General features: G+C 46.4%; 1 protein-coding gene across 1 annotated transcript in view; it reads right to left on the bottom strand.

Annotated features, from left to right (window-relative positions):
- Positions 1-1,657: 1,657 nt before the first annotated feature.
- Positions 1,658-25,078, bottom strand: part of SCGN (secretagogin, EF-hand calcium binding protein) — a 28,512-nt gene continuing 5,091 nt past the window's right edge. The window contains exons 3-11 of the mRNA XM_086469367.1: positions 18,221-18,313; positions 17,563-17,652; positions 16,576-16,632; positions 15,580-15,657; positions 5,828-5,883; positions 4,273-4,318; positions 4,095-4,154; positions 3,519-3,587; positions 1,658-1,786 (exon numbers count right to left, since the gene is read on the bottom strand). Of these exons, the coding sequence (XP_086325493.1) occupies positions 1,658-1,786; positions 3,519-3,587; positions 4,095-4,154; positions 4,273-4,318; positions 5,828-5,883; positions 15,580-15,657; positions 16,576-16,632; positions 17,563-17,652; positions 18,221-18,313 (678 nt within the window). The remainder of the gene's footprint in view (positions 1,787-3,518; positions 3,588-4,094; positions 4,155-4,272; positions 4,319-5,827; positions 5,884-15,579; positions 15,658-16,575; positions 16,633-17,562; positions 17,653-18,220; positions 18,314-25,078) is intronic.

The raw sequence follows: 25,078 nt of genomic DNA, 5'->3' as shown, positions 1-25,078 counted from the left end.
GTTCTTGGTATGAGAGCTGTGGTTGTATACAGTCTTTAAAAGATTATTTTAATTTTAGGTTAAAAGTTGCTATATTTTTGGTGAGGCAAGGCAGGGTATTCTTGAATTTATACTTTAATAAATGAGAAAAGTTTCTACTGATATCAATAGGATTAAACAGGGGTAAAACAGAATGGACCTGTTATAATGGAAAAACACAAATTGCATAAAGATCTAGGAGTGGAAATATATTGTAGGCGATGACACAGAAATTGCTCCCATGTCTAAAGTAACAGAAACTGTAGTTTAAGAAAATAATAATAACAATGAGAATTATATAAAGACTGAAAGAAGAGAGAGAAGCAGAAGAATATTCTTAAAGGCATAATTATTTGGGCTTTTAAGTCACATCCTGTTGGAGGTACGATGAAAAGATGGTCGGTGATGCACTTAGCGCTTGTTCTGTCTGTGATCTTATCACCAGTGGAAACAGAAAATGAGCACATCCATAAAGTTGTGTGTGTTCTTAAGTGCTTCATTGACTCACATCTCCATCTCTATTTGTATTGACTGAAGGTAATTTCTGATTAATTTTTATAAAGCTGAACATAAAGAGAGTGTTTCATTGTACCACTTTGTCCACAGAACATAACCAGCAAGACACTTGTAGCGTCAAATCTGGGTGTCTCGTCTGTAGGAGACACAAAGGCTGAAATGGGGGAGAGTTTTGCCAACAACCCCTCCTCTGCAGTTTCTCTTTGGAAATGAAGAAAGGATTGTTTGGGCACGATAGTGTAGGTATGGCACCTTCTGAATACCCAGTCAAAGCCTTTGGAATAGGGAATTATGTGACACAAATGATGCTGCTGCCATTAGGCTCCAGGATCACACATGACCTAGGAGTGATGGGAAGCTTTAAGTTAAATTGAGGTTAGAAGTATTTACTAATCTTTATGGATTTAAAAAAAATAAGCATGTGCTTAAGAGCTTTGCTCTAATTAGGCTTCTCTCCTTCCAGTTTTTCAGTTTATAGAAACCTTGTAGATTATTTCAGTTTGGGTTGGAAGAAAGACTGATAGGCATCACAAAACCTCTTGCCATTTAATGTGTTTTACATAAAACGGCTACAATGTACGGTCTGCCAGTCTGCGGCAGATGGCTTTCCATACATAAGACTCAAACGCCAGAACTTACTGAATTTCTGTAATTGCCATTTTTTTATTTCTGCACAAACACACCGCCATCCACCCGGTATTTTAAAGGCACAAACAAAGCGCGACGCTCACCAAAATAATGACTTCACACACGAGGTGACCATCAGAAACACCCAGTAGCTGTGCTCAGAGCACACGGCATTTTTAAGGAGATGCTTGTCCCTACCTTAGGGGACAGGCAGGGCAGGGTTCCAGGGGGGGGCAGGAGAAGAACAGCAACCCCTTTTCTGAGTGGTTGGTGTGCTCGTGGGCAGAGACACTGCTAAGGGGACCCACAGCACCACAAAGGGGTTGGCAGGGTGGGGAGGTCCTCTGTGCGAACCCCGCGTCTTCGTGCAGCCGCTCTCCGGCCCGGCGGCGCGGTGCCCCTGCTCCCCACCGCTCGCACGGCAGCACGGACACACATCTACGAGGAGCAGCAAGCAAATCGCACAAGGGAAACGCGACCACAAGACCTCTTGCGGCTACGGGTTCATTTTAAGCCCGAGACACAAAGCCAGTTCGGATTTCTGAATTTTCCCGTCCTTGTTCACATCGCAGTGGTTGAGCAGGATCTGGCGGAACTTGTCCAGGTCCACCCCACTAATGCTGGGCTGCAGGCAAAAGAGAAAAACGGCGCTGAGAGAGAAAATGGCTCTGGATTTCCCCAGCCCTGCAAAGCAGCAGGACATGCAGCGGCTGGGAAATCCCCCCAAGGAAGGATGACCAAATGGCCTGACCCCACATCAGCTCATACGTGGTGGGGAAGGAAACAGAGAAGGGGGGGAAGGGTGCCCTGCAAAAATGGAAGGGTTATGGGACTGTGAAATGGCATGGAAATGGAACATGATTTTTGTGCTTAGTGAAAGACATCAGTACCTGATCCGTATCAAAAGTCTGTGGAAAGTTCATAGAATCATAGAATCATTGTGGTTGGAGAAGACCTTTAAGATCATCGAGTCCAACCATTATCCTAACACTGCCAAGCCCACCACTAAACCATGTCCCTAAGCACCACGTCTACACGTCTTTTGAACGCCTCCAGGGATGGTGACTCCACCACCTCCCTGGGCAGCCTGTTCCAATGCCTAACCACTCTTTCAGTAAAGAGATTTTTCCTAATAGCCGATCTGAATCTCCCCTGGTGCAACTTGAGGCCATTACCTCTTGTCCTGTCATTAGTTGGGAGAAAAGGCCAACGCTGGCCTCGCTACAACTTCCTTTTAGGCAGTTGTAGAGAGCAATAAGGTCTCCTCTCAGCCTCCTCTTCTCTAGGCTGAACAATCCCAGTTCCCTCAGGTGATCCTCATAAGGCACAGCTGCACTACCTGACCTGTGCTTTCATCTGGTTTCCTCTCTCAAACCTGCTCCACAAGGAGTGATGTGGCATTTTTGTCAGCAGACTACTATTTCACAGGCTAGCCAGCAACTTAAAAATACCTTTAGTGGACCACATGGATGCTGAAGGCATACTTTACAGGCTATGTAGTCTCTGTATGCTCGTAATGCTGTACCTTTCCTTCCCACTGTCTCAGGAGGAGATCAAATTCGCGCTCGCAGTGCCCAAGGATGATGCTGATAAAGGTGAGTACAACCTTTGCTCCTTCGGACACACACGCACAGAGCACAGATCCAGCCTCCTGCCTGTCCTCACCCTCTTCCTTACACACCACATGGCTATAACGTACATATCCATGCAGCCACCAGCACACAGCTGCAGGCTCCGCTCCCTGCGAAGCAAACATGGGAGTGCGTCGGGTCACATCGTGTGGAAATGCACCAACTCAGGCTCAGAGGGAGCCAAAGACCAGACTGTGTTTGCATCAAAAGCTCTGTCTTGGACTGCATCTGGAAACTTGAGGTAACCTGATGCAGATGGATTCTGCTGCCTGTAAGAAACTGGTGACACACTGGGTACAGTGCTCTTGATTAGAGGTAGGGCTCAGATAGTTTTCAAGTGCACCCTGTGACGAGCTAATGAACCATGAGGTCATGCTGGTGAGGGCCATATCCGCAGTGAAAACAGACAAAAACACTGATGACTGATCCATGTCCACACAGTTTGTGTTGTTGTAACGTCTGCTTAATTTATAGTATGAGCTAGAACGGACCTTTCGTAACTACAGTTGCTGAGTGAAGGTGTGTTAATTCATCAGGCAGAATTTCTATGATATGGTGAAATGCTCTACAGTGTTTATGCTGAGACCATGACATTCATTTCTGCTGATGATCCAGGTGATATTTGACTCTACGTTCTCACTAGCCTATCTACATAACTTTACCAAAACAAGCACCTTTCTCTCAGAAATAGAAGGTATTATTAAATAGAAAGAGCCACGAAGGTACCTTGACCAGTTCCATCATGTCTTTGACAAACCCATCCACTTCTGGGCCTTCAAGCGCTCCTGTTTTACTCTGAAAGACGGAATAAACATCAACACACTCCAGTAAGTCACGAACACGACAGCGTTTACTGGTCAGTAGGTCCACCTGGTCACCAAGCACTAGAGCACTAAAATCCCTTCCTTTTTCCAAAACCATCTCTTCCCCTCAAATGGCAGTAACATCTCGCACCATTTTGCGAGGCGTGCTGGTCACCACCCTGAGCAAGCTGTGTGGCTGCCAGAAGTGGCACTGAATTGCTGATTTCTAACAGGCAGTTAGGCGATCGTGTCCATGATGGACCAGAGTCCCTGAATAATGCTTGGTTCCGTACTGGAAGGGGTTTTATTTTTCAAAGTGGTGGTGATGCAGGTCCCAAACGCCAAAGCATGGTGCCTGGGCCACTCTGGCCCATGAGCTGGGGTGCAGCTGCAGCTCCTGAGTGACCCCCACAGCACCCAGAGGGAGGAAGAAGCCTGAGCAGCTTATGCTAAATCTATGTCGAATAAAGACAGCGAAGGAACGGCCTCTGGGACTCACAACGTCATAGTGCGCAAAGATCTTCTCAAAATCTCTCCTCCTTTCTTCTGTGCTGCAAGCCTGCATGCGGAGAGGACAAGCAAATGAAAAAGAAAAAAGAAAAAGACTCAAGGTTGGGCCCAGGTTATTTTAGCTGAGAGAGATGAGATCGATGCATCAAAAAAATAACGCTACTTACATCCATTTTAAATTGAAGAAGGAAATTTTCCTGGAGCGCCAGAATCCTGAAAGGAGAGATTTAAATTATGATCTTTCTGCTTTATCGTCTGCACACAAACTATTCTCTTCTGGTTCGTAAAGCAGAAAGATTTTTAGATTATAGGCCTTTAAAAAAGAAAATCGCCTGCGGGGTTATTTACGGAGGGCTGTTACAGGACCACGAGCCCCCCTCCCTGTCTGATGGGGAACGGCGGGTGCCCTTTGGCTCGCTGCGAACGTGTTTCTTAGCGCCATGGCTTCTCCCGGAGCATTCCTGGTGTCCAGCCCAGTGGAGGCTGTCAGCCACTGAACCGAGAGCTACCAGACTATCATTCCTTTTAACTGGATTGCTGTGCTGCGTTAAAGAAAGAGTAATCTATCGCTCTCTGTTGGAGGGAGAATTGGTGGTTGTAAAAGTAAATAAATAATACTATAATACACAAAGTAATACTGGCCTGTGCACCGAGACTGGCCAAGTTCCTCTGCTTTCCCCTCCCAAAGCCCCTCATAGCACTGAGGAAAGCGTTTCTCTCTCCAGCTGCTCTGCTAACCCCAAGGGTTTTAGAGCCTGCGAGACAGGGCGTGCTGAGCTATGTCCACACACGCCGGGGTTTAGGATGTGAGAAGTGTGCTCAGACCCAAGAGGAGCCTCGATTGCCCCGGGTAATGAGGCAGCAGGGAACTGCATTTAAAAGGAAAACACAAGGGCAAAACCCCTTATTCTCCATTCTGCCTCTATTTCTTTCTCTCTTCGTATATTTAGTGGTCAAAGGGAACTGCCATGTGCACTGCAGTCATTTGTGCTGGCATTTGTCATGATCCCAAGCTGAAAGTAACAGTGACAAACCTGCATCTCTCTCTTCTCATCCCCCAAAATGCTGTTTTAAGATTGTACCTGCATATTTAAACTCCCGTCCAGTCATTGCCCACACATTTACAGGCAGAGGCATGCTCTCTATTTGTATGCAGTGAAAATCATGTAAAAGCCGCTGAGGTTTCGAGGACAGAAAGGAGACAGAGGCCCACAAGTGAGTCCCCAGCTTCATTCAGAAGTGCCTCCACCTTGTCTCTCCAAATCCTCTCTCTTACTGCCATTGTCAGACTCTTTTGTGGTGGCACTTTTATGCCTCAAACAAGCAGCAGAATTTCTTTGCCATCCCCTCTGTGCACAATGACGTGAAATAAATGAGCATCTGTGACCCTGCTGAAGGGGATTGCCACCCTTCTTTTGGAGAAACGGTGCCACTGGCTCCTTCGTCACCTCCTGAGGAGCATCACAGAGGTGGCACAGATCACGCCAGAGCACGTTGGTGATGCACAAACAGCTCCTGGCATTGCTCACCGTCACCGGCTCCAGGTTCTTGGACTATTGCGACAGGGACCATGCATTAGAGACTTGGGTTACCTACATCTGAGTACCTGATTTGATTTGAAAGGAGGTAGTATTCAAATGCATGTCCCCAGAGGGAGATCATCGCTTTGCCTAGATCTGCCATTGCGAGCTGAACAAACCCATCACTATTATTAAAGCCTACCTTGCCAAGTCGTTCAGGTCCAGCCGTCCATCTTTATTTTTGTCAAAGATTTTCATCTGAAAATCAAGAAGACATGGATAAAACATGAGGAGAACCCACATAAAAAAAAAAAAACCACTAATGCACATTTTGCTCTGCCATGTGCTCTCACCTCTGCTTGCTCAGGCTGCTTGCCCAAGCCCCAGGCACCAAGTGCAAGGGTGGCACAAGAGCACAGCAAACCCCTCCTGCTTTCTGACAGTGAAAACCCAAGCAATCAGATACCAGCACTGCTCACTTTCTGCCTTACATGGGGGTAAAGACAGGTCTCCAGCAAACACCTCAAGAAAATAAATACTGGCCTTTCCATGGCACCTGAAAAAAATGCTGGAAAAAGGGGAGAACTTCTGAACACTTCCAGCCCAACTCCATCCTTATCTTTGACTGTTGCTGTGGTTACAAAGCGGCTGAGGAGCAAATGTCACCTTCTGATAGACACACAGGTCAGGGTTTTACGCCGCTAAAGCCAGTGGGCTTTGCTTGGCTCAAAGCCTGCTGTCGGAAAGCGCTAAGGCTGGGAAGAAGGTTCAGGCTGCCAATGTCGAAAGGTTAATCTGCGTGAATATGAAAGTTAGCCTTTCCTTAATATTATCTTTTCCTTAATACGATCTTTTCGATGAGTCACCACCAGAAATCTGTATTCATTTATTTATTGTATTTGGCGCTGTGTTTCTCTGCAAGGCCCAAAAAAGAGAACGTTACGGGGAAAGAGGGGGACACGTTTAATGGGTTGCAAACCTGAATAACTCATGGCTCAGAATTCTAGGAAAAATGTATTCCACCTTGTAGCGGGGGTGAAAGATTAATATTTTACTAAGATGGGTGGCCATTCTTTGTCAGATACTCAGTAATGAAATACGCTTTAATCTTACCTTCATGAATCTCATTTGCTTATTTAATGGCTATAAGTAACCAGGTTGCTACAAATCTTTGCTGCAATTAATTGCACAGCTGCTGGAGAAGGCCCATACCAGTCCCCATCTCAGGAGGCTTAGAGGGAGAGAACCATCCCCTATGGCACAGCTTGACCCTGCAGGAGCTCCTGGGAGAGCCGGCAGCACGTCCCGAGCACTTCCCAGCAGTGAAACTGGGGCAGAGCCTGACACGTGCGTGACGACAGCTATCATCTGGAGAGCTGCGGTTTCTCGGGGAGCCCTTGCACCAACACGATGCCTGTTTTGTCAGTGGGCCGCCTCCTCCCTGCCCCTTGCTCGAGGGCAGGCACCTATCCAGAGGATGCTGAGCCTATGGTAACCCTTTATTGAACGGGGTTTAGATAAGATTCTGCAACAGGATTTCATTCCATTAATTGCTCTGCGTGACTTACACTACTGAGGTTTGGATGGGATTTTTGAAGAGCACTCGGCATGGGCTCACTTTTCCTCCCACGGAAGACAGTGTAGAACTCCTATGAGCAATTGAAGGCTCATACCGAGATCTTTGGAAAAATCACATCCTGAGAGCCATGCAGGTGTTCAGTGGCACAAGAAAAGCCACTTTCCTGTTTCACTGTCCTCTGTCGAGTGTGTGCTCTGTGCAGAGCCGCTAAATGACAGAAGAAAGGCTTCTGAATCTTCCTTAGCCCTACAGCTGGAGAGATGAATAAAGCTGCCGAGGACTTTTCTCATGCTGTGTCAATCCAAGTTGTCCCTCTCCAGCTTATCTGTCTTCTTCCATCCTGCCTGCTGCCCCATCAGTTATCCCACTGCAAAATGGGACTTTTCCTGGGGCCACACTGGGGCAAGGCTGGAGGACAGGATGGGAGTGGGAGCTGCCTTCACTGGTGCCACTGAGGGGAGAAATGTCCTTGCAACGACAGCCTCCCCGCTGCCATCAGAGACAAAACTGAGCTTTCAGTCCTCGGCCGATAAAGGAGTTATTCTGCAGGCAATAGAAAATGGTTCACGTTCCTTCCAGAAATAAATCATCCCAGAAAAGATTTTAAAATCCTCTCTCCAAATGGGACATCAGTGCCCAACCTGGTTTTGTTTGTTGTGTGAGGACAGGGGGAGATACCCCTTCTAGTTCACTTTTGCAGGGTCTCCACTGCAGGTGGCTTTGCAACATCCAGCTTACGCTATCACTCTGAAAAACACTCAGTAAAGGAAGATTATGGAGACAACCCCTACTTAGCCAGCTAGAGAAAGTACCAACGTTTGGGTGGTGGGAATACCATCATCCCTAGGCTCTACAGTAAGTCAAGTCCTTTTGAAAATGTGGCACTAAATCCCTCCGTTTAGGCCACCGAGGAGCTTTAGTTACCCACACTGTCTGTAGGAAGTGACCATAAAGCAGAGTGCCTGTTGTGGTGGGCGAGGACAGCCTTTGGTGGGAAGCACGGGGGGAAGCTCTCAGGGACTCTGCTGCCCCGGGCAGGGCAGCTCTGGCTGAAGGCGTTCGTCTTTTCTGACCTCCGTACAAGCTCGCTGACAAACACCTTTAAATGCTGATTGTGGTGGCAGCTCCTGGGACCAGGACAGACCTGGTGATTCCCAATCCCGAGGCAGACTTAGGCCCCATTTTTCATTTCACGTAGGCCTGTCCGAGACAAGCCACGAGCCTCTTTGTCAGTGAAACATCTCGAGCCTCATTTCCTTTCCCACAGAATAAATAAATAAGCACCCTAGCGTAGCTGCTCTTGTCTCGGGACTTGGGGTGTCCTACCTGCCCTGCTTCTGTGCTCACAGTTTCGGAAGTCACAAACAGCCAGGAGGCTGAAGAGCTTTGTGCACCCTTAATGCATCAGGCCAGATTAGATGTGATGGTTTAGAAGTGAAAGACTTTCTGCTTCATTACCAATTTTCTGAGACGGTGGTTTTCAGCTCTATCCATTTCTGAAGCCTTTACAATATTCCAGCAGTAGCGCAGACCCCGTTAAAACACATTTAACTGCAGCAATAATACTTTCCTTAGTGGAACACTTAACGAAAAGCAACATCCCCAGCCAATTTGCTTCATTTGCACCCTATCTTTGAGCTTAATATTAAACTTTCAGTGATTGACCATGTCTGCTCACCAGCTCCCCTCTCCGACCTCCTTCCCTCAGCTTTGCTATTGCAATACCAGGAAAGAATCTTTGTGTTTTCAGATTGTTTGGCCTTTTTCTACAACACGTACCCTGAATAAAATTTTCAAACATATGCAATATTTTGATTGTCCATACCAGTGAACAGAGAGAAAATAAAAGCCTGGCTGGAAGAGCTAGGCTGAGCAAATTCTTGTCCAGTGACTTCCACATGAAAGATGGAAAACTTGTAGGGAAGATGGACTAGTGTTCGCTGAATTAGTTCAGGTACCAGAGCTAATAAGATAGACATAATCCTATTATATGGACAACTGGAGCTCATGCATACCCACTGCATGGCAACCTTGGGCTGCACTACTCGGGAAAAGCCCGGGGAAATGTTTATTAATTAAATTTTCAAAATTCAAGCACGCCAGTGTTTGATCTGATCTGCTAATTGTGTACGTAAGTACACAAAGAATGACAGAAGGTACCCACCCCACGCGACGAAGCGTACAGCATGGGAGAAACAGGTACCTGAAATCACTATGAGATTGCTTCTAATTTAAACTTTGGCCTTTGCACACCGTCGTGATAGATTAAACTTGATGGATTTTCAGTTTACACTCTTGAAAGGTGTATTTATGCTGCCAGGCTGATATGAAACATCTCAATGTGGTTAAGGATAAGGTCTGGCATGTTTAAATAGCACTCTGTTTTACTAAAAGCTTTGTTGCCCTTAGCAGTATGTTTATAAAATGATGCATCTATTTTACTGTCAAGTGACCCCATGTTTTAAAGTGTTTGCACGAATTAATTCGCTGACATTCTAATGGCAGGGCACCACGGAAGCCTTAGTTCTGTTTGTCCCAATGTAGTCTACGCGCTCCGAGGCAGACAGAGCCTAAGTAAGAGCTGGGTTTGAAAAATAAGAGTTGTTACATCTCGTTTTTGTTAAGTGCAAAATCAAAAATGCCATTGGCTTTGAATTCAACAAAGGGAATCTCTCTTCTTCCCCAGTGTCGTAAAGAAGGCCGCTGAAACACGACAGTATGGCAAACACACACGTGCTTTGAAGAGCAATATAAGATTATAAATCTGAATTATTTTCTGTGATGGAGATAAGGAAAGATGTAAACAACCAAAATAAATAGTTTTGTTATCAGTGGAGTCACTAAAACCTGCTTTTAAACCTTCTCTGGTTCTGGCTCTCTGTGTGCGATGAACTGTTTTATCCCTCGGGTGGGACACGGGAAGAGTTGGCTCTTGCCTGACCTCCTGCTCTCACATCAGGGGCATCTGTACCTGACAGCTGTAACTAGAATTGGCCAGTGAGTACGAAAGTTACTGGGGGGGTGTAAAGACAGACCCGTGCCTGAGCTGCAGGACTGCCTATGGCTTTTCCTTAGGGAAGGACAGGGGTACAAAAGCTTTTGCAGAGTGACAGGAGGGTCCTGTCACCCTCAGGACAGGAGCTCTGTGCTCAGCCCGACCGGATTGCCTGTGTAATCTCGACGAGTTGTTTAGTGCAGGATTTCTAAGAGTGTTCTGGTTCCTAAAAGACCAAGCTGTTATCTGCTGGGGTTTTTAAAAGCCTGCAGGCTCCTGAGTTCTGCTGGTTTTGATCTTTAGAAACAAAGTTTGAGCTTAAATGGGATTTTCTGCTGCCCCTGGCTTATTCCAGCAAGTGTGGCGCAAAACTGGAGGTGACAGCACCGCCGGGACGAAGTCTAGAAGGGGCACAGGAGCCAGATTTCCCTCCATTGTCTTCATCAGCTGTGTGGGTCCTCTCTTTATCATGAACAGCAAAAGCAACAAGAGGAATTGCACCCTCCCAAAGCCAGGAGGAAGGTCTCTGGGGATGGGGGGGCTCCCATAGTGGTGGCTGGGGTTGGGGGATGTGATGGCTGCAGTGCCAATGCATCCCTGGGGATGCAGTCTCTTGGGGATCATGGCATCCTTATGGAGCTGACTGGGAGGGAGGCCAGCATGGACCACTACCAGGAGAAGGGATGTGCAAAGACTGCTCGTTTAGGCAACCAGATTTTTAAGCTATACCCCACTCCTGTCGTATTTCTAGAGCTTTGGGAAGTTTGCTCAATGTGTTAACAAACAAAAACTCTGTTTAGGCTTTTGTCAGTGCAATATTTGTCTTTCCATTATCACACCATTTCTTTGGTGGTCATAAGAGACTTCACTAACACAGATAAGCTAGCTTGGCCAGAAAGCTGTTAAGAGGCTAAATCACCTGGATTTTCTGTGCTTTGACTTTTATTTCCCTACATAAGTACACTGGCATTGGCACTGCGCACAGACTGCATTTCACAACCAAAGAAGTGACCATGCTGAGCCTCTAGCGTTGTGCTCAAGGAGGGGACAGGCAGCAGCCACAAAAGCACCAGAAATCCCCTCAACGTACAACAAGGATAGTCCGCAACGCCTGCTCATGGACACAGACCATCCTCAGGGAGAAGTCAACCTGTTCCCCTTTGTACTGAGAGGATGAGGAGCTCGGGTGTTTGGGGTATGTAGCTCAGTCCCCAGGAGAACCTTTGCGGAGAAGCACGGCAAAACCCTGGCATCCTTACAGCTGGGAGGATTTCTGTATTGACTTCTCTAGGGCTAGGATTTCATCCTCAGTTGTCTCTGTCTCCAGACTTTCAAATGCTGTAGTTCATGACCAATGCTTGTTGAATTATTAGTCACTGCGCTTATGTTATTGCCTCTCTAGATTTACAGCTTGTGAGGGCAAAGATGGTGTGCTGGCTTGGGGGGGGGGGGGGGTGTTATCCTTTACATTTTGCTAAAACATAATAATGCTCAAATTAAAGGACTTTTTTTATGCTCAGTCTGACATTATCAACGTAAGGCAATGAAAAAAGTGAATGTCGACGTCGCACATGCGACAGTTTCAGCAGTATATATAACTTAATTGGCTGAAGTTTGCCTCAGTAGTGAGCTTGCCCTGCATGTGGCTTGTAGATGGTGGGATTACAAACTAGAAGTAGCATGCTGCTGTCTGGGAAGCTATGAACTACCAGTGGTTCTAGGAACAAGGTGACAACATACGCCAAAATGCAGAAGCTGAGAATTTTGTTCTTACAGAAGAAAACAGGACAAATACTTCATTTTGCAAGAAACTATGTCTTAAATCTAGTTCATATTCTGGCATTTACAATATTCTGGTGCATGCACAGGTATGGAGGCTGTTGCTCATGACAAAATGTTGTCAAAGGCACTTGTGAGCTGGGTGTTCATGGGCTGAAACTTTACCAGGACCCAGAAGCCTAGTAATACCTTGACTTTGGGGGCTGAGGGCAGGTCGGGGGCACTTGGGAAAGGTTGTTAGTACCACTGTCATCCTCCACAGCCTCCTTCTCGTCATGAAGCATCAAGGGGGCAAATTTTCATTTCTCCAACTTGTGTTACTTCAGGAAGGCAAGATAGTCTCACCAGACTCTTAAAAATCTCTGTTTTCGGCTATGCCCACCCTGTCTTCTGGAGCACACGTTGTAGGACCCCTGGGACATCTTCTCACGGCCCGGAGAGACTCAGAGCAATTCAAGCTTCGCTTTGGCCTCCGAGCACCTGCTCCCCACCAGCAGCTCCCAGTCTACGCCTGTGGGAAGGTGACAAACCTACAGACTGTGAGGATTCAGAACTGCACAGGACTATGTATCTTCTCATGCAAGTGGGTGCATGTAAATAAATGTTAATACACACTTAGTGACTATGAATACAAACATCTGTATATGTGGGCATGAAAACTAACGAGAACTGTGCCTGCAAACGGGCTTCCTCAGCACAGGGATGCTACTTTAATTCCCCCATGAAGAGTCTTGAGAATTCAAATGTTGTTCTTCCGTGACTTTCCCCAGGGGGTTTAGTGCTCTTTAAGATTTGATTTAGCAGACCCACAGGGCTCATGCAATGCCAACGCATTCACTAGCTGTTTTCTTTCCAGGGGTTCACCACTTGCTCATCACATCCCTGATCTATATCAGTGTTCCCTGAAGAGAGGATGCCAAGGTCACAAGGAAACAGAATGGACTCTTAAGAAACAGCTTCTAAGCAACCTGATAAAGTGATGTTCCTTTCTGGAGACAAGCTGTCTCACCCAAAAGAAATACTTTCTCCCTCTTCCCAGCTTTTTTAAATGTGGTATAAGATCATTCATAGCAGCGTTAGTAAGTGGCAAGTATTCAGTGTGCCATGGTCAGTGTGATACCTGCTCACACCTCTCACAAGCTAAAGCTGCAAATACCCAGCACAGAAACATAAATTGCCTTTTTGATTACTTTTTTTTTTTCTCATGCCTGGATTAACTTCTTTAAAATTATCGTTTCTGTCTTTTCCCCTTTATCCCTATCTCCAGAAAGCTCTAGGGTCCACTCAGTACATCAGTAGCTGCTTGAGATGTGTGCAGCCCGGCTGTGGATGTACAGAAAAGAGGGCAGAGATCTGTAAAGTCCTGTGGAGACAGATGGGTTTACAGCTCCTTGGGACACAGCTTATTTCGACTGACTGTTATTACAGTGGCACTTGAAAGCCCCGAGCTGGATAGATGGGCCACCCTGAGACACCTTGTAGCTGTGTGCAGCAAGTCCTTATCCCAAAGGCTTGATGCTCTAAACAGATAAAAAGGTGGTAGCAAAGTAATAGGAGAGAGAAATATAAATATTTCCATTCTGCAGTAAAGGAATTGGTTGCTAAAGATACAAAAGAAAGTCTGTGAAAGCCTCTGGAATGAAACATGAGGGCCACTCTCCCCCTGTTTTCCCAGACAGCGGTGATGGTGGCAGAGTCCCATCAGGTCTCTGCACTTCAGCAGCTCCCCACTGCACGTGGAAAGCAGAGAGGGAAGGCAAAGAGCTCTCATTGCCCTGGGCCTTGGCATCATAGCTTTGCTCTTGGCTCCTCGGGTCACTTCTCCCTTTTTAATCCGGCGCTGCAAATGTAAGACTGAATCTTTCTTCCCTCCCCGTAATTTTGCCCTCCTACTTCAGGTAAGTTCCCACGCAACCGCTTCGTGCAGCGTAACTGCTGCCGTAGAGCTGCTGTCCGTGGGGGCACTTTGCTGCGAGGTATAGAATTTATATCCTCTCTTTCACTACGGGATACCACAGGGTAAGATTACGAGTGTTGTCATTTCAAACCCTGCCTTAACTCTCGGGATCAGGTGTGTTTGTAAACATCCTTGACCTTCAGTTTATAGCAAAGAATCACAAGGAATTAAAAAAATTGCCTGCTGTATCCTCATTTTCTGATCACCATTAACATCCCCGATTCTTTTCGCATTGTGGCTTTGCAAACTTTAGTCCTCACGAGCCAGATTTGCATTTCAGATCATAAGTTTCCCCAGGTATAAAAACCATCCCTTTTCCCAGACCAAATCCTATCCTGTAACGTAGAGACTAAACTGTTTCTCCAAAGATACAAAGCCAACCTATAAAAACCCCGTGGGAACAGAAACCAGACCTCCTGGCTCTCAGCCCCGGGCTGTGTCGATATCTGGCGGCGTTGGGGCGGCAGAGATCGCAGATCTTTCTTGGGAAATGATGGGAAAGGGAAAGGAGTTGGAGGAAATGAACCGCCCAATGTCCACAAGCTTCAGACTGCCTATTCCTGATCAGAGATCAGCCACTGGGGATGGAAACCTTAATGGAGCAGCATAAAAGCTATTTGCTACCTGCAAACGCTACCGGAAAGATTTTTATTCTAGCTGTAGCTTCCGGGGTTTTATTGTTTTCAAGCTCTGCCAGTTGGAGAATAATTTCTGTAGCGTGCACTCCTCTCCCCTCACTGTCCTACAAATATATATATAAAAAAATCGACACTCTTCTGTACTGGTACAGGTTTTCACTTTGGTCTAAAGGGTCACATTTCCAGGCACAGACGCATCACACATACATAACATGGTGTTGCAAAATACGTGGGCAGCTCCTTGTTTGCTTGCATACAAGCTCTTTTTTAGGTACAAACACAGATTTTGTGCCAAGAATCAAGGCAGTCCCCTCTGAAAATCATTTAGCAAATTGCAATGGTAGCTGTCTGCTAGTGGAACTCAAATGATACCCTTGAGAATGACACCAGAATCGAGCTTTTTTTTCTTTTCTTTTCTTGTGTTTAGAAGGTTAGATATAATACATTGCTCTGAAATCCAGGTGACTGATGCTAAACTTAAACCAAATATTATACGTTGCTGATTGCAGTACAAAAGCTATATTGTGATAAGGCAGGGGACGAGCTGAAGCTTTCAACCTCCCAGTCTTTCAGGGAAGCAGCGGGGAGCCAGCAAGGCTTGCTGGGCTTTGCAGAGCGGAATTGCCGGATACCTGCGTGTCTTGGGAGCAAAAGGATTTGCTAGGAGGGAGGGAGGGAAGGAGCTGGAGACCTGGCTGAGGCTGAAGAAGGGTGCACCTCACCTATTTTTTAAAGGGATTTAGAGCTCAGTTTGCTTTGGCATAAAGTCAAGATGTTTTCTCACAGGAAACTGTTCAATGCAAAGCAAAAATATTTGAAATGCTGTTCACAGCTGATGTCCAGTGCAGTGCAAAGGAGCAGCAGCAGCACGTGTTAGTGTCCACAGGGATCTCTTGGAGAAGATACACCTTTTAAGGGGATATTTATGGTCCTATAGACGCTGGCCCTGAAGGAGATTTTTTGGCATTACTGTAATTTAAACAATATTAACAGTCTCTTTTCTTACCATGGTATCAGTATATTCTTCCAGCTTTACTTCAGCAACTGGCTTGTTATGCTGCAAAAAGAGATCTCGCAGGAAATCCTGTAGTAAGGAAAGAGATAAATTTTAGTCTTTAGAGTAAAATCAAGAAATACCAGTAAGAAATTCAATCCAAATTCAGCAGGATTACATGAGTCTAATTTCACATTCCTGATTAGTACTAGTGTCTTCAGTTTCACGTAAAGTTCACATTTTTTAAGTTGAAACATATTTTTCAAACCAATTAGAAAATAACCACATTTCCCTGGAGCAGGCATACTGGAATGAGTCATAATTAACTCACAAAATAAGCAAAAGCTAACATAAGGCCCGCAATATTTGCTAACTGAGCTCAAATCAAAATATTTGCCATTCAGCAAAACACTTAAGCACCCTCTTATGTCTTCATTGGGGCACAGGCTGGAGGAACAATCTGAGATGTCAGTGCAGGGTCTACAGCCCAGGGATGGACTTCTGTGCCCAGCTGGCTCAATGTGTTTGAGTCATGGTTTCTGTACAGGCTTCTGCCTCAATAGCCTGAGCTTTAGAAAGAAATCAGTGTTCAGAATATCTGCAGGCTTAGGAAAAGCTTGTGAAGTGAAGAAATCCCCCATTAATAAGACACAATGCCTTTGGCTCTGTTTAGCTGGGAGAGGCACAGGCACAAAGCCAAGGTGAGGCAGTGCTCGGGGGGCTCCTTGGGCGCTTGGGGGTCACTGAGTCAAGTGGGGTCATGGGGTGAGGCAAGGGGGAAGCAGGACAGCGAGGGCAACAGCAGAGCATCCTCCCTCCCAGCAGGGTCCCCACAGCCATGCCAGAAGGCTGGAGGGTCCCCAGTCCTTAAACTCGCTGTGAACAACGGAGAAATGCCGTTTGTTGACTGCACAAAAAGGCAGCAAATTGGTAAAGCCAGTGGAAAAGCTCCCGCAGACATCAGTGAGCTGTAGATCAAGCCCAGAGAGACTTGTTAGAAGAACTTACTTTGAGCTCGCCAGCTGAAATAAATCCACTGCTATCAGCATCGTAACTGCGCCAGATCTGAACGGGGATAGATTGATACGGGCACATAAATATTGCAGTTAATCATCTGCTCGGGTGATAGATCATAAAGACTCAAAGCAGGGCTTCCATCACGAGCAAGCTGTTGCATTATCCAGTATTTAACAAATTGTAGATGAAATATAATAAACTTTCCACACAATAGCTTCTACTCTCACTTGGATACTGCACATATGACACGCTGTTATCACATGTTTAATGCAGACACGCTGTCTATAAAAGGAAGAAAAGACTAAGAAACCGCTCAGCGCTTCTTACCTAATTTGTACATGCAGCTTCTTGTACTGCCCTGTGTAAAAGGCAAGGCTGTACATAACTGGGCATTGATCTGCAGAAGTCCCCAGTTTGGATGTGAAATAAAAGTAACTGCAAGCAGTCTTGGAAAAAATTGAAATTCTATGCTGGGATACTTCGGGGCAGAGACTGGAAGGAGATTGGGCAAGGTTAAGGAAAGCTTACGGGCTTGCACTGCTCAGTTGGCCCAACTTCCAGAGATTCCATTGCACGCCCCACCAGGCTAATGCTTCAGGATAAAACGGTGCTTAAAACATGCCCGCTCTGCCCTCTTGGTGAGGTGCTGCAGCTTTGGCTGTAGCTCCCAACAGGGCTGAATTTATCAGTGGGTAGGTAGTACCGTAAGGTTTTGTCTCCGATGGCATGACTGAGGTGGCTGAGAGTGTTTGCAAAGTTTGATGAACCCTCCATGTGCCCTTGGTCCAGTCCCAGCTACCACATCTCTGCCTTGCTGGTGTGGATCGTGTACAACCTTCTCTACCTGAACAGGTCAGAACGTCTTTTGTTTCCACAATACCCACGTATTTCCCACGCTACGTGCTACGGAGGGTGGAAGTGTATCTATTGAAGAAGCTGTAGGTGTGCAAGGGGAAGAGGCAACGCGGAGATACAGACCCGCATGAACTCCACACTGTTGTCCAAGGGAGTTTCCCGTCGGAAAAGCAGCAGAAAGTTCTCATCATCTGGCAAGATCATATTTGCAAGCTAGAAAAAAAAAAACAAAACAACCCACATTAGAAAAATCCCCCAAAGTAAACCTAAACCATGCAAGTAGAGAAAGGAAAGAACTTGAGTTCCCATTACGGGAAGTATAAGCTGGGCATGTTGTTTCCTTGGAAATAAACCCCAGACCAAGAGATCTGGCTAATGTAGCACTCCATGACTCACCTCCTCCCCACCCAGGCTCTATCCACATACCTTCCATATCTCCCAATTCTGCTATAGGCCCTAATCATAGACTTATAGAATGGTTTGGGTCGGAAGGGACCTTTAAAGGTCATCTAGTCCAACCCCCCCTGCAATGAGTAGGGACATCTCCAACCAGACCAGGTTGCTGACCTTGAATGCATCTACCACCTCCCCAGGCAAGCTGTTCCAGTGTTTCACCACCCTTATTGTAAAAACTTTCTTCCTTATGTCTAGTCTAAATCTGCCCTCTTTTGGTATAAAACTATTACTCCTTGTCCTACTGCTACAAGCCCTACTAAAAAGTCTGTCCTAATTCTCCATCCTTCTATAACAGAAATCCTGGGCTGGGGTTGGGGACAGGTACCTCTTGGATTTTCAGGCGTCCATCTGTGGTGACATCGTAGGCAGACATGAATTGCTCCTTCATCCTCTGAACTTTTTCTTCTGTGACGGTGTTCTGCCATGGGGAAAACAACACACACACGAAAATTGCTGAGGGCACTAGAAGAGTCTCCCGGAGGAAATCTCTCCTCACTCACAGGTGACAACCGGGATCATTGTACCCTTACAGCTGCAGAAAATGCCTCTAAAAGCCCACAAACACACCACTGCAGACTTCTTTGGAAATAAGTCCGATGCATAGCTTTGTAGCAACTAAGCTTTCTGTTGGCAGACCAGTGTTTGGAGACCCCAAAATATTTCAGTGACACCTGCTTCTTTAGCCAACTGTTCCCAGTCTATCACTGGGATTTGGTTTTGCTTGAGTGTTTGTTACAGCAGTTTCCATGCTGCTCATTGGCAACTTGTGCTTTTCAGGAAGATGTCCTTATCCTTGAACTACGTCTCTCTAGTTCATTAGATCATCGGCCTTGAAAGGTGTCGGTGGAGCTAGGTTGTTGCTTATTGTTGCCTGTCAAGACCTGGCACCAAGCCCTGTCGGTGTTTCTGGGTTAATAGCATGGAATTTCAAGCAATTGCATCTGCTCAACCCCGTAATCAATTTATACACAGTGAGGAGCTTTCAGGACTTGTCAGGTTATATGTTTTGGCAGGCATCGCTGTGACAGGTGAAATACAACGCTTAGGTTCATCAGGCATGATTTCTTTTTCTTAGCAGTAACCGTCAGGGTCTCTGGTCTGACTGGGCTACACAAAGGACCATTTCCTCACCCTGGGGAAAGGCTTCTGGTCAGATGAGCTTTGTGGCTGGGCTGGGAAGCTCACCCGGTAAATCTGGCCCAAGCAATTAATGAAGTCCAGCGTTACCCCCCGCACCCACACTGAGCAGGTCCTGGCTCCTCTCCCAGTCCCGTGGGAGGTGGCCCTCTCTGGGAGGAGAGGGAGGGAGAAGGATAACCCAGTGTGGCTCTTGGCACACCTTCGTAGCACTTTTTACAAGATAATAAATCAAGTTATTCCCAATCTCTGAAGAAAAGCCCTTCAAAGGTTTTTTTTATCATCTGTATGTCCAGGTGGATTTAGGACTACAGCTGTGTCTTCCTGGGTCTTCCAACTCAGTTTCTCATCCTTTTAGCTACTATTGCAGTCCCATCAGGTTGTACAATCCCTTTCTTAATACTGTGACACAAGACCATGAGTGACTTTCTCAAATTTACTCAGTGCATCGCTCAGTGCAGCCTGCCTGGCTGTTCAGAGGCTAAGCAAATACAAACCCCACTCTTAGGGAAGGACACCGTTGCCCCTGTCCAGGCAGAGTGAACTGCATAATGCCCTGGAAGCAGCATGTCCAGATAATTCACTGCCTCATGTGCTCTTTTAGGCCACGATTCTGCAAAGCATGAACTGGAGGAGCAACAGTGCTGCTCTGCAAAACATTGCACAGCGCAGAAGGAGATCTTTCTGTAAGGTTTGTCACCTCCGAGCGGAGTAATACAGCGGGGCTGCACACACAGCAACTGCAGCTCATGTTCTCACTTTGGATGGGTATCTGCAACCCCCACACTGGAGACCGAACATGCCTCACACCCCAAAACTTCCCTGGCCATACCCACATTCAGGAGTAGCTGGGTGATGGCAGCGATTTCCAGCTGCTCTCGAGCGGTGCTGCTGCAGAGCCTTTGCTCAGCAACAGCTGCCACAGCCAGTGACACGCATGTAGAGGCACTCTAGGATGTCACAGATGAGGTAAGCAAAAAGAAAAAGAGGTATCTTCGTCTTAGGCTCGCCAAGCTAAGGTCTACCTTCGCACTCACTTTGTCATCACTTTTCCCCACATATTTAGATTTCACAAAAGCCTTAATTTGCTGCTAGCAATAACAGAAAAAAGAGCTCTGTAGGTGGATGGACAGGCAGATAGATAGTGTGAATGATCATTTATGATGTAATTTAATTTGCCTTCACCTTACTTCAGAGCAGACTTGGAGCTCACGAGCACTTACTTGCAGAAAGCCATTATAGGCTTATAGAGAAATCTTCAATAGCACTGTCAGTGCAGGGAATCCTACATGAAATCAGGAGAGAAAGAGTTAATTTGCTTTGATTTATAAATGACAAGTCAAAATAACCAAGAGGGAACTCTGCTTAGAACAAGTGGAACTCTTTCACCTCTCCTATCTAGGATAATATGGGACTAGGATGTGCCAGACGATGGAAAATTTGGGAATCTGGGAGCGGGAATGGGAGGCTAGGGGCACCCCTATGGATCTCTGTAGGGCACGTGACGTGCATCCCCGGGGGCGCACCCTCGGGGTACGATGCCGAGGGTTGCCATCTCCCACACAGGGCACGAAACACCCAGCAGTGACCCCCACGGGGATGTACCCGTAGTGGCGGTCCCCCTCCCGGGGCCTGCCGTTGGCCCTGAGCTGGTCCCAGGGCAGGGCTGGGGGATCCTCCATCGCCAAAGTGGTGGCCAGCGAGCCCTGCGGGCTGCGTGCCTGGGCGCCCACCCCGCTGCCCTGGGGTGGTGAGCCCTGCTGGCCCCCCCTCCAGGCGTGGGCATCGGGGGCGCAGCATGCCGCTCGACACCCCTTGGCACGAGAACTCGCCCTCGTGCTATTTAAATTGCCTTCTGACGGCACCTTGATGCTTTGAGACACCTCCCAGGAGTTAGGCAAGCCTAGCAGTTGCTGACTTCAATAGGCTTGCAAAATAGCCTGAAATTATCCTCCTCCAAGCCCAGCAGGAGAAGTCATTTCTGAAATGATAATCATAGCTGATATTGGACAAGTGCGCGGTGGAGCTCAGGCTAGTCATTTGTTAAGAAAGCTTATTGCTCAACTTTGTGTCAGCTGTTAACCACCGCTTCCTTGAGCTTTGTGCGGCAGGAACATTGTTATCTGCACAAAAAAAAAAGGACTGCCTCCTTTTGTTTTTATTTTTAACTGATTTGGCCTATGGGATACATCAAGTAAATACTCGAAATACTTACAGTATTTACATAGCTCCAACACCTTTTAGTCCAAGGGGTTACACTACAGTGGATTTCTCAAATCGAATGATCTCTCTCTGTTGATAAATATTCTGCTTAGGAAACACAAGTGCTGATGGATCTACTAAAACCCAACCTTTACTCCCAAAGCATAAAAGCAAAGTGAAAGATACTGGACAAATTGGCTTTCCCAAGATGGGTGCTCAAGGCAAAATTATTTGTATATTACCTTGGTTTATGACCATTAAGTTTTAAAGGTGACCTTTATGTTTATCAAAAAAAAAACCAATCCCAGAAGATAAAAAAAAAAAAAAAAAGATGATCAAATAACCCTTCCACTACCAAGTAGAAAACAAGGTTGGGAGACCTGGTCTCTGAGATGGATGTACTGGTGTAGTGGGGCAGACCAGTATCTTGCTCTGGTTGCCTTTCCATTCCAAAAATACTTAAAAGGTTGGAAAAAACTTCACACGTAATCTACACGATTCGTTCCCCTTTGTCCGAGCGAGGACATGAACTGCAGACTCCCGCTGAATTTGCTGACTCTATAATCTGATGGTGGAGGTCTGCAGCCCATGGTGGGGCAGCCCGAGCAGGCTGCAGGGCAGAGCCAGGACAGAGGGGAAGATGCCTGGATTTCACAACCCCTCCCTGAAGGCTTAGGGAGCAAGTTCAATTCTCTGGCTTGTTTAGATTTTGTTCGTGGATGGTTTTGCCTCCAAATCAGGGCTGTGGCGTTGCTACAGCGAGGCAGAGGCACGGGGAAGCTTGTGAGTGGTTCAGCAGGAGCTTCATGCCTGGACAAGAGCTTGCTCCAGAAACAGAGGGAGAAAAGTATTTGGGTAAAAGTACTGTCTATGCAATATTTATGGAGCCAAGGAAGGACTTTACTAGACAAACATGTGGTCCCTGGTATTATCTGCGGGGGGAAGAACAGGGACCACCCTGCAATGAGGTTGTTGAGGGGAGGCCAAAGGTAAAATCTCAGTCACTTGCTGGTCAAGAGACCTGATATTTTTTATTCTCTGCCTTTGGGCTCTTGCAAATATTTCCTTGCTTCCCAGCTCAGGGCAAGTCCTGTGATAAAGGAAGAAAGACCAGGAGAAGGAGAACAAGAAGGGGAGACCTCCAGGCAGGCATATGCAGGGATGTATGGCATTTACAGGGAAATGCAGCTGCTGTGCCAAGTGCTACGGCCACCAGCTTCCCTGGGAATTTGTTTTTCCTTCCTTCCCTTTAATTATTAACTCGCTGTTCAACTACAGATCCCTCCCCAGTTTCAGAGGTTTGCAGTGCTTTCTCAAGTGTTCATTGCTCGGACTAAAATTCTGCAGACCTGTTAGCAGCTAGATAAAATTTCTCTTTTATGAACATTTAAGTCATTCCTCGTTTTTCCCTGCTGCATGCCCCTCCCTGACTTTCTGGAGAAGAATTTAATCACGAGGTAATAGCCCTAATTGACAGAGGAGCACAATTTCCCCTGCATTGCTGCCTACTTAAGGCAGAAACAGCTATAGAGATGCTCACGTTTCCCATCAGTCAACATTGTAATGAAGAGGATTCCCTGCCACAGCCTGGGAAACACACCTGAACTAGGACCTGCCTCCAGTTGTGCTCAGGGTTGGGCTGAGGAAGAGTGTGGTTGCTGGGAGAGCAAGTGCTTGGCAAGAAAGGGTCCTGCAGCAGAAGTAAACCCCCGGCAATGTCTTCCTGATGCTCATTTAAGAGAAAAAAAAAAAAACTAACCCTCTGCTGATTTCCATGAAATATCATCTTCCTTGGACTATAATGATGATGGGAGCTAGCTGGGAATGGAGGGATGCTTTAACCCCTTTTCAGGTCGCTTCATAGGAGCTGTAAATCTTCAGCTGCCCTGCTCTCTCACAGGTCGGATGCTGCGTGGTTTCCAAGAGCACTGCATGTTCTCACTGTCCAGTCGAGGAAGAAATCCTAACTCCTTACCACGAGCAGAAGGCCATTTTTTTTTCTCCTCATGAAAGCACACCGTTTAAAATACTGCTGCGGCTTTGTTCGTGTATTTCTCAGGGTTAAGGAGTGACTTTCTTACTATGGATGCTCTTCCACACCGTTTTGCAGAGAAAAGCTTCTACCCTTCAAGTTGCCATAACGAATGCATTTTCTGCTTTCTCCTTTCCACGTACAGTTTTCGCCTTCCCTTTTGCAGAAACCCTTTAGAAGTATTTAGCATCACAAAGGTAATCTGGTTTTTAATACCGTTTGTAATGATGGAAAGGGCATGCTTGCATATTTATTTTTTTTTGTCTCCACAGCATTTAATTTCTTGGCCGTGGTTGGTTATGGCTCTTTGGAAACCTGGCTGTGATCTCTCTTCTTTGTTAACCCATTCCTTTTATATTGTTGCACTCTTTGCCTCATGCTGTCTAAATTTTTGCTCCTTAAGGGTTCCATGTGCTTGGCAGCAGCTTGCCTTGATGAAAACACAACTATGAGTGAGTCATTTGTTTGGGGGGCTAAAAAAGCAAATGTATGGAGCACTGTGGAGCCTTTCCTACTCAATGAAAGGGGACATCTCATTTAATTCCTGCTGATCAAGACAGTCTTGTCATAAATTGAGGGGTTTTTTTCCTTCTTGGCATGATTCTCAGAAGCAAGCCACTATATCGATAAGGGTATAAAAAGCAAGAAGGAACTAAATGTAAGTGACATTATAGACTGTTTCTTGAAAAAAAAAAAAAAGAGGCTTATCTGAAAACGCTGGCTTGAGCGCGTCTTTCTCCTAACAACGTTTCAGCCAAATTTGATAGAAGGGCAAAGGGTCCCAGAGATATCAAGTTCCTACAAGATCTATGAAAATAAATTCTGTCTGCCAAGAAGACTAGTTGGAAAACGAACTCCACAGCTATCACCACGCCAAAAGCCACACAGTACAGACAGGAGGCCAGCAAAGACCAGATGAGACATCAGTAACGTACACTTTGACCTTAGAAGAAGAACAACCTTTTTTTTTTTTTTTTGGCCAAACATTTCTTCTTTAAATCCTGTAGCATTAAAAAAATGAATCACATGAATGACTTCATTTCATCCGTGCAGTTGTACGTTGGATTGCCTGCACTAGCGTGGGATTTCACCCTGCAGCTGCTGGGCAGCTTCTCGTTTGGGCCAAGCTGGCTTACTTAACTGCAGTCCTATCACTTGAGAATTTGGCCCTGTATTTTGGTTAGGATTTACTGTAATCCTGCCTGCTACAATAGACGAGCGCTTATCCTGTCATCCTGTGTTGTGATTTGGTTCTTTTTTTAGCTCTCATCAGCACATATGTGGGAAATACTTTTTCATGTAGAAGACACCGGCACCCAACAAAGGCTGTTACAGCCTTCGCTGTGCCATCACGGCTTTGTGGTTGGGCTTTGGACAGTTTCTTTGTTCTGCCCTTTCCGCTAGGCTGGAAGTTTTTTTACATGCCTTTGGGCAATGAAAACACACCGTGTCTGGGTTTTGCCATAGGCCTGTTGAGTTTGCATTTAGAGACACTTCCAGGCGCTTGCAGTGCAGGAACAGGAACGGGAGCTGGTCAGACTAATCAAGGGTGACAAAAGCCACACCTAAAGAAATAACTGTATTTGGCAATAATTAGAATCCTAGAACGGTTTGGGTTGGAAAGGACCTTAAAGATCCAGTTCCAACCCCCTGCCCTGGGCAGGGACACCTCACACCAGACCAGGTCGCTCCCAGTCCCATCCAGCCTGGCCTTGAGCACTGCCAGGGAGGGGGCAGCCACAGCTGCTCTGGGCAGCCTGTGCCAGGGCCTCACCGCCCTCACAGGGAAGAATTTCTTCCTTATATATCTAA

The sequence above is a fragment of the Leptosomus discolor genome, chromosome 8 (assembly GCF_034619465.1).
Source record: "Leptosomus discolor isolate bLepDis1 chromosome 8, bLepDis1.hap2, whole genome shotgun sequence".
NCBI classification, from domain to species: Eukaryota; Metazoa; Chordata; class Aves; order Leptosomiformes; family Leptosomidae; genus Leptosomus; species Leptosomus discolor.
The sequence above is the reverse complement of the archived record's forward strand: the minus strand, read 5'-3'. Positions and strand labels throughout refer to the sequence as shown.